Genomic DNA, 18,092 nt, shown 5'->3' with positions numbered 1-18,092 from the left:
TGGTGAAGTATGATGATATTTATTAAGTTAATTGTAGTTTTTGTTTTACCCTATTCACCTGGGGTATCTTGCCTTATAATTAAGGTCAATTCTGTGTGTCGTCGAATTAACGTGTACCGATTTTCAACTACAGTTTACGTTCGTGGCCAGCCTCTTCTGCGTATTGTCTGCGCAGCCCCATGTGCGTGCGGTGTGCGGAGAGGCCCGAGTGCGGGGAACTGCGCAATGCTGAGCGCACACATGACGCGCGCGAACACAGCATCCGCGCGCGCGGGCTCAGTCAGGGCAGGCAGCAGTTGGAGGTTATAAGCGCACACAAAACACCACACACACACACACACAGTCTGTAGCAGACGATAATTCATAACAAACACACATATCTTACACGTATAATAGTATGGTGCTTCCTGAATCCTGAACTATCGGAGAAATGTAAGACTTCTGCAAAACAGCGAAGATATGTCCTGGCAAGCGTGTGGGTAAGAAAGAAAAACAACAGTTTTCAACAAAAGTGTTCTGTTAAAATTGCTGGAAATGTTCTCCACTGTATCCGAAGAAATGGCAATCAAGTGTCTCTATCCACAAACTGATGCTCGAATCCCCTAACGTTAGTCTAACTTATCTATCAGCAAAAGTGCTAGCAGCCGTTGAACCAACTGTCGGAGTTTGGTCGTATTATTGTGGTGTCTGAAATATACGAGAACAACTTCAGTGTTACAGAGGAGAGATCTTTAGTAGAGTGATATTAACTTATGCATTATTATAAACGAAAACATCTAACTTACTACAGCGTGAGGTTACTGGTATTTTTCTTCCAGAGGAGTTGGTGGTTAATGTTAGTTTGGTTCAGAACTAACGTTAGCCAGAAATGCTAATCGTGAAGTTTCACTGTCTCATTCTCAGCAATGTGTGTGTGTGTGTGTGTGTGTGTTTCTTTTGTCGTGTTGTCCTATAACAATTTTTTTACTATACAGGTTGCCTTTTATTATCTACGCATCTTTTTGATACGCTAATATGCAAAAATGTTCACCAACGGTCGTAGTTGTGCCCATAATGCAATGCGGCAAGAAGAACCGAACTGGTTCGTTGAAGTCATGTCGGAAAATCGTATTTACGAGTTGAACGCTCATGAACGCCTCCACAAGGTCGTAAATACCAGTGGGAAGCTCGGGATTTTCTTTAAGCCCCGATCTTCACGAGTTGGGGCGTGTCAGTGAGAAACATGTAGTACCCCAGAGTGCAGTCTGGACGATGGGGCGGGGCGACACTTTTGGGCAGGGCGACACGTGTCGCTCCGCCCACCCCCAATTTTATTGGTTTATAATACCGCAATCTTATTGGTGTAGACGATTCAGGTCTGAGCATGCGCATTCCTTTAAGTACGATTTTATGAATGATTTGGCCGTATTAAAGAACTATTAAATACTTTAATCGTATGGCTATCTTATCGGTTTACCATGGTAATTTTAGTTAAGATCTATTGCTGTTTTATTGTACTTAAGACACAGAATTGATTAAGTTATTGTTTAAAAACGAACGCTTGGTGACACAGCACCTGTAGGCCTACTTCATTGAGATGTTTTACATTATAGCGCGTCATTCACTTGGCTTCTTTATACTTCTATCAGGATCGGTGGATCAGCACAAACTCGGGATTTTACGCAAAGGATGATAATTCACTATAAGAATGTAGCCTAATAGCAGCTGATTTTAATTTTTAAAGCACGACCGTTTTTGTTTCATTTTTTAACGAGATGTTGGCCAATGCGTGCATTATTTGGTAGGCTACAAAGTGCAAAATAAAATGTTTAATGGCAAACTCATGTTTCATTGTTGTTTGCCTGTTAATAAAATGAGGGCCTATATATGGTTCTGTAAAGCCCTATGTTATAGTTTTAAAAGATTCATGTTTTCTAATAAGTGTCAACTGGTTAACATGTAGGCTAGCTACAACTATCTGTGACTGCGACATTATAAAAATCCTATAATTTATTTATCCACCCCCGCATTACGTGTCCATGTTTTAATCTGCGTAGTATAGGCTACGGGATAAAAATGGTTTTAAATATTAACACTCACATATAGGCTAGCTGCATAACCATAAAAAAAACACTGCTGTAAATCTGTGCAATTATAAGGCCTATAATAAAATAAATAAAATACCCAGCAGAGAAGTGATATGAACATGTAGGCATATTGCTTAAATACACTCTTGAGCACATAAATAATAATATTTGCTATAGCCTAGATCGACATAATAAATCTGTTTTAGTAAATAAATATATATATATTTTGTTTCACATTTCAGCAGTGCACGGTTTTTATTCCTTTTGTAGCCTACGCACAAACCCCAATGGCCAGGGCTTGTATGCTATTTGGTAGCCTATCATTGTCTTATTTGTCACCGTGGTTTTGCTTTAAAATAAAATAAAACACACTTTTGGATTTATACAATGTTTTACTGAAATACAGTTATCATCATTTGTGTAAAATCCCGAGTTTGTGTTTATTCACTGATCCTAATGGAAAAACGAAGAAGCATTTACGAATGATGTAAAATTCCGGAGCCCTGCATGAAATGCGGAAAAATATTGTCTAGCCTAAATCATCAGCCTATAGAAATTATCTCTCCTTCTATGCCAGTAATTAATTTTCATGCCGTCATGATCATTGCTCACTAAAAGTGGCACTGCATGACTTTATCTCCAGGGTAAATTAATAAATACAATAGTATCTAGGCTAAATCTCAAACAGTGTATCATCAGCAACATAGGCTATTTCGTGATATCGCCTAGCCCTAAAACTGCTCAATATTATAGCCTATAAAGCTTACAATATTACTTTTTGTAAAGCTGCTTTGAAACGATGTGAATTGAGCGCTATACGAATACATTTTGACAGGAACTTCATCTAACTTGATTCGTAAATTCATCAAAACATTATCCAATTGATCGTTACTGAAATAGGAAATCGCCATGGTTATAACTTAATATTTCTGCTATGGCCAAACAGCGTCGTAGATCATCCATAAACTCCTACCATAGACTCGTACATAATGGAATGCGCATGCTCATGCCTTAAGCATCTACGCCAATAAGAGTGCTGTATTATAAGCCAATAAAATCAGGTGTGGGCGGAGCGACACGTGTCGCCCCGCCCAAAAGTGTCGCCTCGCCCCATCGTCCAGACTGCACTCTGGGGCTACTCACATGGCAAACACCACAATACTTACAGGTATTTAGCAGTGATATTGTCAAGCTTTTCTACTTACAGCGCAGTGAGCTAATTTCCTGCTCAGAATATGATAGCATTATAATATAATATTAATTGTAACAGTAAAGTTTACAGTGGTTTCGTAAATTATTTAAAAACATACAAAAGCAGAACACACTGATGCACATTTCTATGTTCTTCATTTAGTACAACCTTGCTGTATTTTTGTGTAGTTAATTAAAAGAAGGTACACCGCCATCTTACTCCGACAAATCTCGGACAAAACTCGACTTCCCACCTCGTGAGCTGACATCAGCTCGGCTGTAGGATCATCATCATACTTTCTACTATTATTGTTAATTCTACCAAAATGAATTGTATCTAGAATAAAGGATAGTGTATTGGTGCTCTTGGATGCAGTGATATTGAAAAATGTTCCTATATTCGTAACTCGTAAGCTGATCATTATTTTCGTGTAATGGCTGATAAATGGTACGATGGACAGTATGATAAATCCACACGGTTCTGGTAAATGAGTTGAGGCTGGAATAACGCCACAATGCCCAGATTCACAGTCCAGGGTAAAAATCTGTCTTCTAGTTGCCCAAAGTCAGAGCCAACTTGCAGAATTTGGTCAGTCTACAAAATAGATATTCATTTTTATTTTTTACTTCAGACAAAACATTTTTTGCACCAAACATTTTGTTTGCATTTGTCATGCGTCTCAAAGCGCATGTTTCTGTGTGAGTTTATTGTTGTGTTATCTGGTGTTAAATAAGTGATGGAAAGTTTTATTTATTGTACTAAAGTGATTCTTTCCAAATGTTTAGGTCCAGTAGACTAGTCTGGCGGTTCATTTGAGTCATTCTTCAGAAGCGCAGCTGTTTATGTAAGGTATGTTGCATGTTCTCTTTGTTTAACTTTCTACCTCTGTTGACTTAATTGTATCTTTCTGTTCCTTTACAACACAATTCCTCCTGTCATCTAGAGTTGATACTAGTATCGGAAATGCCGCCGATACCAATAAAAATGCTGGTATCGGCGAGTACTTCTATCCGCGTACCGATCCGATACCATTTTCTTAAACAATAACTAGTTATGCACGCTAGCTTTGCATAACGCTGCAAATCGGAGATCAATTCTTCTTCGCTGCTCTAAACAGTGGTTGCTTGTGGCGACACAGGAAGTTGTTTAGCAGTATTTCAGACTGGACCAACCAGCCAGTAAAACGGTGACATGTCTCGTATGCCATACTGCAATTTCGAGGGGTGGAACAAGTATTAGCAACTTCAACACGAGTAACTTAAAGCATTCGAAGACGCATCACCCCGCAGAACACGATTACACAAAGGCAAGGGCAGAGAATAATGAGCCGCGCCAGAATCAACAATCTCTGAATCAAGCTTCATTCAAACAAAGAGAAAAGTTTTCAAAAGACAGCCAACGAGCGATAAATATAACCGACAACATGTATCGAGTTTATTGTTCTGGATGACCAGCCGCGGTCAAAACTGAAATGCCGTTTATTTAACAAAATTGTTTATGGACTTTAAATTATAAAGAGATTATTTTCTTATATTATTCATATATAATTTTTTAGATTCGTTGCACTTTTTTATGCAGTTATATTGTAAAACTAAAATACCTTTTTCAGTTTACAGTATTAGATGTGTGGTTGCATTTTAAGTTCTTTTTCACTTAAGAAAGATAAATAATATATTGCTGTGAAATGTATGTCAGATAATAAAAATAATCTACCGTAATTCCTCAAATAAAGACCGGTATTCAAATAAACGCCGGGCCTCTGATAGTGGCCGGGGGCGTGGTCAACGCGGACAAATAAAGGCCGGTCTCAAATTAAGGCCGGGGAAAAATTAGTGTACACTCAAAGACGGACTCGCTCAGCGGTTGTCATATCACAACTATTCAGTGTTTTTAACCACATGTTTATTTTAGTTTTCAGACATTTAAATAGATATGATTTATAGCAAAACAATAAATTTATAGTTTGTAAAATACACAATGGTGTCTATGGAAGCAGCAATAACAATCCATTCAAATATATTTGGCGACGTGTTTTATTCATATCAGATACACAGTGTAAGTAACTATAAAGTTTACTCTATTCTTCTCCCAGTTCACCGGCCACTTACTTTCATGTATTTCGGGAGAAACTGAAGAATTCACGCGCTGTAACTTAACAAATCCAACAGACCGGAATCTCTGAACTGCGGTGCCCATCTCACGTTACAGATCAAGATAATTTATAAAGGGTTTTAAACGACAAAACAAACTCGCTTACACGGATTTGAGAGTCAGAATAGAAGATAGTTGATGACATGGTAAGCAAGTTTGTTAATATTTAGAAATAAAAGCGCTACATCTGTCATACAGCGCTATTTTGGCTGTGGTGAACACGTGCCAAGCATGACGCGTCACCATGGAAACTTGGCTGGCGGGCGGGCGGGGATCGCGAATTAGAAATAAAGGCCTGCCTCTAATAAAAGCCTGCTTCAAATAAAAGCCGGCTACCATCTGCAGTTCAGGTAAATAAAGGCCCCGGTCTTTATTTGAGGAATTACGGTAGTTCACTGTATGTATTTGTTCATGTTTAATTAAGGGATAAGTCTGAAGCATACCATAAAATAATTCTATCAATTCATACAGTGCTAGTATGAATTGCAGCTGTATAGATACTGTACAGACCCAGGTATCGGATCAGTACTCGGTATCGGCCAATACCCTGAGTCCAGGTATCGGAATCGGTATCAGGAAGGGAAAAAGGGTATCGGAACATCTCTACTGTCATCCTTATCTCTCAGTTTTCTGCTCCAGCTTCTCATTGGGGCAGTTTGTGTGTGGACCCTTTTTACATGTCTGGGGTTCCCGTAGCGGAGGAAGTCGTCATAGTTGGGTAAACGTCTATAGCAGTGATTGGGAGATGACAGCAAATATAATTTTATTGTTTGCATTTGCTCTTATACCAAAAGACAAAATATGTGATAGTTTCCACAACTTTTCAAAAGAGGAAAAAATATGAGTGGGGGTTCATTCTCCAGCTGGCTGGCAGGAGCCGCCACTGGCATGATGTCATGTGACCTGCCAGTGGCTGGCTAGTTGTCTGGCAGTCTGCCTTTGCCAAGTTTCAGAAACCATTGATTTTTTGGCAGTTTTTGTGTTCCTCCCTTTCTAGCTCATTTATTATGCAACTGTTGATATGATTATGTTCTTTATTATGATTGATGTTTTGGGGACGGTTATCCCAATTAAACCAGTCAAATCAGACTGGCAGCTTACTGACGCTTTGCTCGACGCTCATGGAGTCGGCCTTAAACTTAAATAAAATGTTACAAAATGTGTGCAGTGTAAAAGTGTAAGCGTAGCCGTTGACCAATCGAGGCGAGCTTTGAGGCAGAGCAACATCTGTAATAAGCAGAGGTGTAACGGCTCACAACATTCACGGTTCGATACGACACAGTGGCGTCACGGCTGGGAACGTTTTCCATACAGCAAAAATAAAGAAATGCCAAAGAAATTTATTTGCTTTAAAAAAAAAAATTTATTAAAAGAAAAATTATTCTTAAATAAGTGTGAGTTTTCCTACATCTTGAAACTTTGTTTTATAAATGGGGATAATTTTTAAAGGATGAACAAATAATGTTTTGGTCATCACATTAAAAATACCATTTAAGTATTATAATATTTGAGTTTTGAAGTGCTGGGAAAAGATGTGTGACGTACTTGAAAGCATTTTACTGTTCCTGGCACTTCCATGGCTACAGTGAGTGTTACTACAGTAAACCCACGGTGAATGTTGCTGATCTGTGGACTTAAAGCCTATAACTAGTTCATTCACGGCACCGTCGGCACGATGTTTCTCCTGGTTTGCACGTCAGCGCTGTTTGATCCGTTAATAACGGAGAAATGTGAATGCTTCTCGCTAGATCTCGCAGCGATGTGATTACTTCTGTGGCGAACTCAAATTCTTCCTTCACTGGATCTCTCAGCGCTGTGTAGTAAGAGTGTCGCTTGATAAACATCGGCTCGCTGACATTGATGGTCCAAACTGATAAACGGTCCGTAAAGCACAAAATAATAGCGCAGTTTCGTTCCGCTTTCATCATGCTTGCCATTTGATGTTGGGCAACGTTGTGGCGGTCGCGCCGCGCATCTGAATGAAAATATTGAGCGTTATATCGAACATTTTTTTTATCATTATGGTGTACCGTTGATCAGTACCGATGCGGTTTTATCACCCAGCCCTGGTGTGCTGATCTCCTTTCTGTGTTTGCAGAGTAATGGAAGCTGTGGTAAGCCTTAACCCTAAGTGTGTGGTTGATCTGGAGTCTGATATTGATGAAGATATCGAACGACTGAAGGGCAAGTGGACTTCAAAAGAGGTGAGCTGAAGCACTGAGGTGCATTTAAATCATTAATAAGATAATACGTCACTTACTTGATTTAATTAATCGTGCTGCCATTCTGGACCACAGAAGAGTAGGACGCAGGAGAAGAAGGCTCAACATTATTACTTCAGTGATTAAAAACAAAAACGAAACACAAATATGATGTTTAAAGTCATTTTTACAAATCAGTATTGTTAAATTGGATCATCAAAGGTCAGTCAGCATTGGTTAATAAAGTGAGATTAAATACATAAAGTATATTTGTGTAATTTAACATTTAATTATTGCAGGTTTGTGTAATATTTTGAGTTTGCATTTCACTTTTTTATTTTATTTGAGGAATACTAAATCTGTTTTTGTGATTGTGGGATGAGTAAATGCATTCTCACATTTAGTCTACAGTTACTTAGATTTACAGTAAGCATCTGATCATGTTCACGCACAGCGCACACAACGCCTCGTCACTCACGATTTATCTCAACATGTCAATAAAGGGAAACACGAAATACTTATTTGAAAAAGTAACTAGTTACTTGGGAAAGGTACTGTGATCACGTAACGTAAAGTGTTACTTGTAATGCGTAACTCCCAACACTGCCTCGTTTTTTTCCACCACCTTCTGATGCTATCGTTATATTGCTTATAGTGTGCTACAAATCTTAGTGTTTGTATTTTATGGCTAACATTTAGGACGAAAGCCTTGCGTCCCTCGTGGTGAGGTTTGGACGGGAGGAGTGGGAGCTGATTGCAGGCTACCTACCGGCAAGTGGTCTAATTTAAAGTGTTAATTCATAAATATTCAAATGTTTACGTGGATATTTCTGATTGTACATATTTGATAAATTGTTGTAACTCTGGAATTGTGTGTTATTGCAGGGGCGCTCTGCACAGGAGTGTAAAAACAGATTCACGGTGGTCTTAGACCCAGAGCTCATTAAAGGAGCCTGGACCAAAGAAGAAGATGAAAGGGTGAGCATTGTTTGGGAGATATCCGAGCTGGACAAAAGGCCTCGGGTTTGTGTCACTTGCCCTGTATTAAAATGTCATGGCATTGATTGAGTGGCACAGTTTGCTTCTGTGTTTATCAGACACCATTGCACAACATGCATGGAGCATTCATGGTTATCCTCATTCTTTTCTTAGAAGTACGGATCATCTTGTCAAAGCTGTCTAACGGTTGTCTTCTTTCTGTAGCTCATTCAGCTGGTGTCTTTGTTCGGGGACAAGAAGTGGAGCACAATTGCCAAGCACCTGAAAGGGCGGCGGGGCAAACAGTGCAGAGAGCGGTGGCATAACCACCTGGACCCGTCTGTGATCAAGACGCCCTGGACAACAGACGAGGACCTGCTGATCGTCAAGTGCCATTGTGTTCTGGGGTCTCGCTGGGCACAGATTGCAAAGTTTCTCCCTGGAAGGTAATTTAGAGCTCTTTTTATTTATCTATTTTATTTAAATAGTCTTGTTTGTATTGTTAAATATATGTGTTGTTATAGTTATTGTAAAATAGGGTTGTAACGGAACGAGATTTTCACGATATGATAACGGTCTCTGAAAATATCACGGTTTCACGGTATTAAACAATCAGTTCTGATTATTATCATCAGTTAAAATGACTGTTGAATGAAAACATGTTAAACAAATGTTTTTTGTTAAACAAATGCTTTATTATAACAAACTTGAAACCATTTGTTTGTTTTGTTTATTCAAATTTCAATAATCAAAAACATGCCTTATCAATTAAATTAAATAATTGATTATGGATTAGACTAACAACTTATTTTTGTCATTAAAAATTTATAAAAATTAAGAACCGTGATATATCGTCATACCGTTACAACCCTAATGTTAAATAGTCTTATAGTATTGTCCTCTATTTTATCTTTATTTGTACTGACTGTTATAATGTGAGGCATTGTGCTCAGTTTCCTACTGGTTACATGTGGTGATGTTTGACAGGACTGATAACTCCATAAAGAACCATTGGTATTCAACCCTAAAGCGTAAAATGGACAAGGGGACCTATAAGATGGAGGATGTGGATCTGAGTGATCTGGGAATCTACCTGACGCTAAAGGAAACCTCTGCTTCCACCAGTCATGAAAAGGTACTCTATATCCTTTACCCTGTGCTGTCGTGCTAATATCCAGTTTGATTAGCACTAGGGATGGGCGATATGGCCTAAAATCCATATTGCGATATACTTTGCAGCCTCTTGCGATAACGATATATAACGATATATAAATTATAATAGAACCATTTCAGAACATGTTAGATAGACCATGATTTATATATTAAGTTGCTCAAGCAAGTGGTAAAACATTTATGCATTTATGTTAACATCGCAAACATTACATTAAAACATACACAATTGACAAAAACAGCTCTCTCATACCTTTTCTTTTGTATTTAAATCTTTTTTACAAGAAATATTGCGCTCACAAAGAACTTGTTTTTCCACCTCCACGAAGAGACAAGTGCACCTGTTATGTCGCGTTGTTGAGGTAACATTACTGTGTAGTTTTCCTTGCTTTTATTACCCCGAGCTTAAAGTTAAAAAGAAAACGACTGTGAAAAATAGTAGTATAATTCAATTAAATGCATTTAAGGAGAGACAACTATATTTTCATATCAATCCGTGTTCATTTCGACCATGAACCATGCGCTGTCACTTTAATTCAGCGCGTGCAGCACAGCAGAAATAGACTCTGTGCGGAAACGATCGCTGCACTGCTGCACCGCTCCTGGAACGCATCGCAGCACCGCATCCGCGTGCAGGCCTGTTAACATGGGTACGGAAAAAAAGGAGTATGTGTGAAAAAGGCGTTAGCCAGAACTGTTGCCCCTACAGAGTATAGTTTGCTGCTGCTCGTCAGACGGCTTAAATCCGAACCAAGTCCAAATAATGGATACTGCACCGGTCTTTTTCACCAGCTCCTCCTCGCTTTCAGCCATGTTTACTCAAGATGACGAATACGATGATGCGTTGCAGCCGGTTGCAGTTCGTGGCTCTAAATTTTGCGGGTAGATTGCGTCAACATGCATTATCGCAATAGAATTAAAATCTCTATCGTAGGTCAATTTTGTAACGTTTATATTGCATATCGTTTCTATCGCCCATTACTAAGTCAAGTCAAGTCACATTTATTTATATAGCGCTTTTCACAATACAGATTGCATCAAAGCAGCTTCACAGTGATAACATGAAAGTAGTACAACACAGTTCAATAATATTGTTGAATATTAAATATCCCCAACTAAGCAAGCCAAAAGCAAGGCGACAGTGGCAAGGAACCAAAACTCCATCAGATTGGATGGAGAAAAAAACCTTGGGAGAACCCAGGCTAGTCAGGGGCCAGTTCTCCTCTGGCTAACAATCATAGGGTTTTAAAGAAGCTTTAGAGTAAGTCCATAGTAGAGAGTACCTGGAATAAATACATTTAGTTAATCATGTAATATTTAGGGGATAACATATCGCCGGCGTTGAGTCGTCTCTTCGCAGGCGTTGAGTCGTCTCTTCACAGGCGTTGGTCTTCTCATCACAGGCGTTGAGGCATCCGAAATCCCCGTGAGAGGCAGGATACCAAACTGGAGCCTACGAACGCCATTTTTCTCGGGACAAGCGTCCCGAGATAACAGCAGAAAGGCAGATGGGAAATAATTAGCATAGCTGATGTTCATAATGATTTCCATTACACGGGAGTAGGTGTTAGAAAACCATAGTCTCACAACTCTCCGTAACCCAAACTCTCCGCAACCCAACCGCAACCATACGGACCGACCCGTTTGTCTATAAGGCTGTCGAGCCCCACTGGTGCGTTAAGCAGTTTCAGTGGCAAACGGTTCCGTATGGCATAGCAGAGGACTAAAAGGTAAGCATTATGTGAATGCTTGACTAAAGAGACACGTCTTTAGTCTAGTTTTAAACTGTGTCAGCGAGTCAGAGCATCGGACCGTATCGGGAAGGCTATTCCAGAGTTTTGGAGCTAAATGCGAGAATGCCCTCCCTCCTTTCGTGGACTTCGATATCCTAGGAATGACCAGAAGCCTTGAATTTAGTGATCTTAGAGAACGCGGTGGATTGTAGGGCGAAAGAAGGTCCGTTAAGTACATAGGAGCTAAACCATTAAGGGCTTTATAGGTCAGTAGTAGTACTTTGTAATTGATACGGAACTTAATAGGTAACCAGTGCAGAGATGATAAAATCGGTGTTATATGATCATATTTTCTTGATCTAGTAAGAACTCTAGCGGCTGCATTTTGCACTAACTGTAGCTTGTTTATTGAGGATGCAGGACAACCAGCTAATAAAGCATTACAGTAATCTAGTCTCGAGGTCATGAATGCATGAACTAACTTTTCTGCATCAGAAACAGATAGCATGTTACGTAATTTAGCAATGTTTCTAAGGTGGAAAAAGGCTGTTCTTGTAACAGATGAAATATGATTTTCGAAAGACAAGTTGCGGTCTAGTATAACACCCAGGTCTTTTACTGTAGTGGAAAAAGTAACAGGGCATCCTTCTATATTAAAGTCGTATTGTAAGAGATTTTGTGTGTAGTTTTTTGGACCAATAAGTAATACCTCCGTTTTATCTGAATTTAATAGCAGGAAATTACGCGTCATCCAGCATTTTATATCTTTGAGACATTCTGTCAATTTAGATGAGGTAATGTTTTCATCTGGTCGTGATGAAATATATAATTGAGTGTCATCAGCATAGCAGTGGAAATTAATTCCATGTTTTCTTATAATATTACCAAGTGGCAGCATATATATTGAGAATAGCAGAGGGCCTAGCACCGATCCTTGCGGTACTCCGTAGTCTACTGACGTTAACTTTGATTTTCCCCCGTGTAAAGAGACAAAATGATAACGGTCAGATAAGTACGATCTAAACCAGCTTAATGCCTGTCCCTGAACACCAGTGTAGTTTTGTAGTCGATCCAAGAGTATTTTATGATCTATAGTGTCGAACGCGGCGCTAAGATCAAGTAGGACTAGTATTGAGATACAGCCTTGGTCAGAAGCTAAGAGTAGATCATTTGTAATTTTAACTAGCGCAGTTTCTGTACTATGATGCGGTCTGAATCCTGACTGGAATTTTTCATAGATATCATTTTCTTGCAAAAAAGAGCACAGTTGAGCGGATACAACTTTTTCTAGTATTTTGGACATAAATGGAAGATTTGAAATGGGTCTGTAATTTGCTAGGTTATTTGGATCTAGTTGCGGTTTCTTAATGAGAGGTTTTATTTCTGCCAACTTGAATATTCTTGGAACATGACCTAAGAATAAAGACGAGTTAATAATATTAAGAAGAGGCTCTTCCACTACAGGTAACACTTCTTTCAGTAGTTTAGTGGGTATTGGATCTAATGAGCATGTTGTTGGTTTAGATGCAATAATAAGTTTATTTAGCTCTTCCTGTCCTATCGTTGCAAAGCGGTGTAGTTGTTCTTGAGGGACGATAATTGAGGCTGAATCACAAGACACCATAGAGGATTGTACATTTATAATTGTGTTTCGAATGCTTTCTATTTTCTCATTGAAATAATTCATAAAATCATTACTACTAAACTGTAACGGTATATTTTGCTCTGGTGATGTCTGTTTATTTGTTAGTCTAGCCACGGTGTTAAATAAGAACCTTGGATTATTTTGGTTATTTTCTATTAGTTTGCGGAGGTGCTCAGCCCTGGCTGCTTTTAGAGCCTTTTTATAACGTGACATACTGTCTTTCCACGCGATTCTAAAGACCTCTAAATTAGTTTGTTTCCATTTACGCTCTAGGTTACGAGTTTCTCTCTTGATATCATGCGTAACACTGTTGTACCATGGTGCTTTAGTTTTCTCTTTAACCTTTTTTAATCTAATTGGTGCAACAATATCTAATGTACTAGTGAAAATGGTGCTCAAACTGCTAGTCATTTCCTCTAGTTCATCTGTTAGTTTGGGTTCACTGAGCAGCTGAGATAGATCATTACTAATTAGCACTAGATCTGGCAGAATTCTTCACTTCTGTTAGTTCAGTCAGACTGAACAACTGTGGTCAGTAGGGCTAGAAGATCTGATGATAGTATTGTATATATCAATGATATTTCACGAGTGACCGATGTTGATTTCAGCAGTCTGATTATCGACGGTACAAGGAAAAATTGACAAATGTTAAAACTAGGAAGTTGCCACATATATTCTATGTAGCTCTGTAGAACCATAACCATACACAGCTTTGTTTATTTTCTAAGTGTTTTTGATGCTATGCAGTTAAAGGAAAGCATTAAAGGTATTACGGATGAGATGCCGGGTGTCTGTTTCATCATCACACATGCAAGATTTTGCTTGTTTTTTGAATGTCAATGTCTTTGAGAGCAGGGTGGGCGATATACACTCACCTAAAGGATTATTAGGAACACCATACTAATACTGTGTTTGACCCCCTTTCGCCTTCAGAACTGCCTTAATTCTACGTGGCATTGATTCAACAAGGTGCTGAAAGCATTCTTTAGAAATGTTGGCCCATATTGATAGGACAGCATCTTGCAGTTGATGGAGATTTGTGGGATGCACATCTAGGGCACGAAGCTCCCGTTCCACCACATCCCAAAGATGCTCTATTGGGTTGAGATCTGGTGACTGTGGGGGCCATTTTAGTACAGTGAACTCATTGTCATGTTCAAGAAACCAATTTGAAATGATTCGAGCTTTGTGACATGGTGCATTATCCTGCTGGAAGTAGCCATCAGAGGATGGGTACATGGTGGCCATAAAGGGATGGACATGGTCAGAAACAATGCTCAGGTAGGCTGTGGCATTTAAACGATGCCCAGTTGGCACTAAGGGGCCTAAAGTGTGCCAAGAAAACATCCCCCACACCATTACACCACCACCACCAGCCTGCACAGTGGTAACAAGGCATGATGGATCCATGTTCTCATTCTGTTTACGCCAAATTCTGACTCTACCATCTGAATGTCTCAACAGAAATCGAGACTCATCAGACCAGGCAACATTTTTCCAGTCTTCAACTGTCCAATTTTGGTGAGCTCTTGCAAATTGTAGCCTCTTTTTCCTATTTGTAGTGGAGATGAGTGGTACCCGGTGGAGTCTTCTGCTGTTGTTGCCCATCCGCCTCAAGGTTGTGCGTGTTGTGGCTTCACAAATGCTTTGCTGCATACCTCGGTTGTAACGAGTGGTTATTTCAGTCAAAGTTGCTCTTCTATCAGCTTGAATCAGTCGGCCCATTCTCCTCTGACCTCTAGCATCAACAAGGCATTTTCGCCCACAGGACTGCCGCATACTGGATGTTTTTCCCTTTTCACACCATTCTTTGTAAACCCTAGAAATGGTTGTGCGTGAAAATCCCAGTAACTGAGCAGATTGTGAAATACTCAGACCGGCCCGTCTGGCACCAACAACCATGCCACGCTCAAAATTGCTTAAATCACCTTTCTTTCCCATTCTGACATTCAGTTTGGAGTTCAGGAGATTGTCTTGACCAGGACCACACCCCTAAATGCATTGAAGCAACTGCCATGTGATTGGTTGATTAGATAATTGCATTAATGAGAAATTGAACAGGTGTTCCTAATAATCCTTTAAGTGAGTGTAAAGCCGATATATAATATGTATATAGTTTATAATTATTTTAATAAATCAGAAATAAATATGAATACTGCCTATACTTTATTAAAGTCCCCCTGTGGTGAAAATCAAGGTTTAGTTAGACCCTTTTCACATTTGCGGGCTTCTCAGAAGCGAAAGTCTTCAAAGTTGGGTAAAATCCCATAACGATGAATGAGAGAATACATTAAATATATTTTTTGTGTTACCATTTGCTCAAATAGCAAAAGAAAAACTCCACAATAGTGTTTTCTCTTTCACTTTCAAAAAGAGGAAAAAAATAGAGAGCGATTGATAACAGCAGTCAGAAGAGAGAAAGATGTCCACCTTCCCGTCACTCTCTCTGCCACTGTATTAGAAACTCCCTCACAACAGCGTTAGCTCGTTTTTTTGTAATTTTGATGCAAAGGTAATATAATACTAAGTATTGTGTTATAAATATACATACATAGTATAAAAAAAATATGAAAAAACGTTGCACGATTTACGATGCCAAAGAGCTCCGTTATATTACATTCGTTTTATTCATCCGTACCGACTGGACTAGTCGATATGGAAGGGAACGGTTAAGCAAAGAACGGTTTGGCCAGACGGTGGAAAAGCGGTTATTGTAACTGGGATAAATTAGAAGTAAATGTGTTTGCCTGCACTTGTGATTTTAATGTTTGATTTTACTCCACAGTCAGTAAGTGCAGCGGAGCCGTTGCCCAGGGGGAAGCCGCTGAAGAGGAAGGCTTCGGACAGAACCCCGAAGGCCAGCTGTCCCCCGCTCTATCCGTCCTCACCCTCCTTCTCCAGGAGTCCGTCCATCGTGGACCCGCAGCACAAAGCGTTTGTAGATGATGTTTTGCAGATGATTTCCGAGGACATGCTCCCGCTAAACTTCACTGAAGGGTGTGGGTTTCGTAAGTTCATGACTGCAGTGGGTCCTCAACACCCACAGCTCTCGCAGCGCACGATCGCTTCACAACTGTACAGCGCTGTGGAGAAAACCATCAAGCCACGGCTGATCCAGCAGCTCAGGAACTGTGTGTCGCTGAGCGGGGGCCGTAATGTGGTGCACATCACCGCTGATATCTGGGCTAGTGAACACACAGAACCTCTTCTCGCCGTTCAGATGCATTTTCTTGATGCCGACTGGAGCGTTCACTGCAGAACTGTGGCTTTTCGCCATTTGCAGTGTAATCAGTTCACAGCACAGATCGGAGCAGAAATCGAGTCGGTTCTTCTAAGCTATGGGCTTTTCCCGCATAACATCGGGTACAGCATCATCCATGAGGCCAAGAACACTATCGCCACTCATGATCTGTTCTGCGACTACAAGATCATGTGTTCTGCGCAGAAGAGCGACCCCGATGAAGAGGAGTTATTGAGTTTTCTGGATGATCAGGTCACCATAGATGATTTCTCTATAGCGGAGATATCCTCCAGCAAACACCTGGACTGCATCACCTCCCTCCTGCATTGCGTGATCAAGGAGGCGATAAAGAAGTCCAGAGTTGTGGAGCGGATACTGTTTGAGGTGCAAAGCGTGGTGTCTTTCTTCCGCCGCAACGCCTACTGGCTTGAGCTTCTGGCTAAGAAATGCAAGCTCTCGCTGTCTGGCACGTTCGGCACAAGCGGCTACACCTGGAACTCCACAATCAGCATCATCCGAGAGATAATGCAGGAATCGGCGTGGGACTCGGTGATGAGCCTCGTGGATCAAGCCCACGCAGAGGCGAACAGCTGCCACGTGTGTCCACCTGTGGTCCATGTTACACGTGAACAGGTCGTGGAGTTCGTTGGTTTAATGGAGCCTTTTGAAGAGGTGGTCCAAGTGCTTCAGGAAGACGGCGTCACCTTGTCCCTCGTCATTCCTACCATCATTGGACTTGATAAAACACTTGAGAGCAAGACCACAAAGTTCAGCTTTTTCTGCTCATCCCTGCGTTCTGCTCTCCGCTCTTACTTCCAACCTCTTATTTTGCGGAGAGATTTGATACTAGCCACAGTTCTGGACCCACGAATCAAGCTTCAACCCTTTGACAACGGAAAAGAGAAATTCAAGACTAGCACACTGTTCACCCCTTCCAAACACCGGGCGTCTTTAGTTGTGGAGTCCGCGCTGAGTGAAGCCGCTAGAGAGACCGGGCGTGATAAGCCAGAGCGTGTTGACGTGTCTGAGCTGACTCAGTATCTGTCAGAGCTCTTGTCTGAGGAAGACGTGTCCGTTCAAAGCTTCTGGAAAGAAGCGACCCGCTTCCCTCGCCTGCGGAGCATCTGCCGCAAATGGTTGGCCGTCCCAGCATCCTCGGGGGGGTTTAAGAGGCTGTTCCCTCTGGCGTGCTGTATTGTGCGGGCCCGCAGGAGCAAGCTCCCGCAGCACACGGCCGAGCGGCTCCTGCTGTACCGGGAGCACCTGAGGAAGAGCACGACCGCGGCGGGGGACACACTCCGCTCTCTGCCTTGAGGAGCGGGGACATATGCGGATATGAAATGTACCTCTTTTTTTTTTTTTTTTTTCAGTGGATCTTTTTTAATTGAGTGACTTTTCATGAGCATGCCACTGACAATAAACCTGAAACTTGAATAATCTTGAAACTTTTGACATCTAGAACTACATTGGTTGTCAAATTGTTCACAAAATGTACCTCTTTATGATTCTGTTTTGTCTTAAAGACACTCACTGTGCGGAAATAAGTGTGAACATTTGGTTAAAGTCGCAGTAAGCGATTTCTGAGAAACACTGATGTTTGAAATCAAGCCAAACAAACACACACCCCTCCCTTTATTGCTCCGGCCCCAAAATGCACGAGCACGCAATGCAAGAGTGGATGTGTCTTTTATCATAGCTGAAGCAAAATAATGCGA

The 18,092-nt window shown here is 40.6% G+C and overlaps 1 protein-coding gene across 1 annotated transcript; it reads left to right on the top strand.

Moving 5' to 3' along the window:
* Positions 1-385: 385 nt before the first annotated feature.
* Positions 386-17,875, top strand: mybl2a (v-myb avian myeloblastosis viral oncogene homolog-like 2a). The gene is made up of 8 exons (XM_056259070.1): positions 386-479; positions 4,044-4,107; positions 7,508-7,613; positions 8,310-8,381; positions 8,496-8,588; positions 8,814-9,034; positions 9,576-9,723; positions 15,922-17,875. The coding sequence occupies exons 3-8, from the start codon at positions 7,512-7,514 to the stop codon at positions 17,689-17,691; spliced, it is 2,406 nt and encodes an 801-aa protein (XP_056115045.1). The 5' UTR covers positions 386-479; positions 4,044-4,107; positions 7,508-7,511; the 3' UTR covers positions 17,692-17,875.
* The last annotated feature ends 217 nt before the right edge of the window (positions 17,876-18,092 follow it).

This window comes from Rhinichthys klamathensis, unplaced genomic scaffold (assembly GCF_029890125.1).
Source record: "Rhinichthys klamathensis goyatoka isolate OS25496 unplaced genomic scaffold, OSU_Roscu_1.1 h1tg000163l_1, whole genome shotgun sequence".
NCBI classification, from domain to species: domain Eukaryota; kingdom Metazoa; phylum Chordata; class Actinopteri; order Cypriniformes; family Leuciscidae; genus Rhinichthys; species Rhinichthys klamathensis.
This window is presented reverse-complemented; position numbering and strand designations above follow the sequence as displayed.

Bases quoted from the DNA above. Each gene is read 5' to 3' on its own strand.
- mybl2a (XM_056259070.1), top strand. From the start codon at position 7,512: ATGGAAGCTGTGGTAAGCCTTAACCCTAAGTGTGTGGTTGATCTGGAG. The intron at 8,589-8,813 runs GTGAGCATTGTT...TTCTTTCTGTAG, and splicing joins CCAAAGAAGAAGATGAAAGG to CTCATTCAGCTGGTGTCTTT. The intron at 9,724-15,921 runs GTACTCTATATC...TTTACTCCACAG, and splicing joins CTTCCACCAGTCATGAAAAG to TCAGTAAGTGCAGCGGAGCC.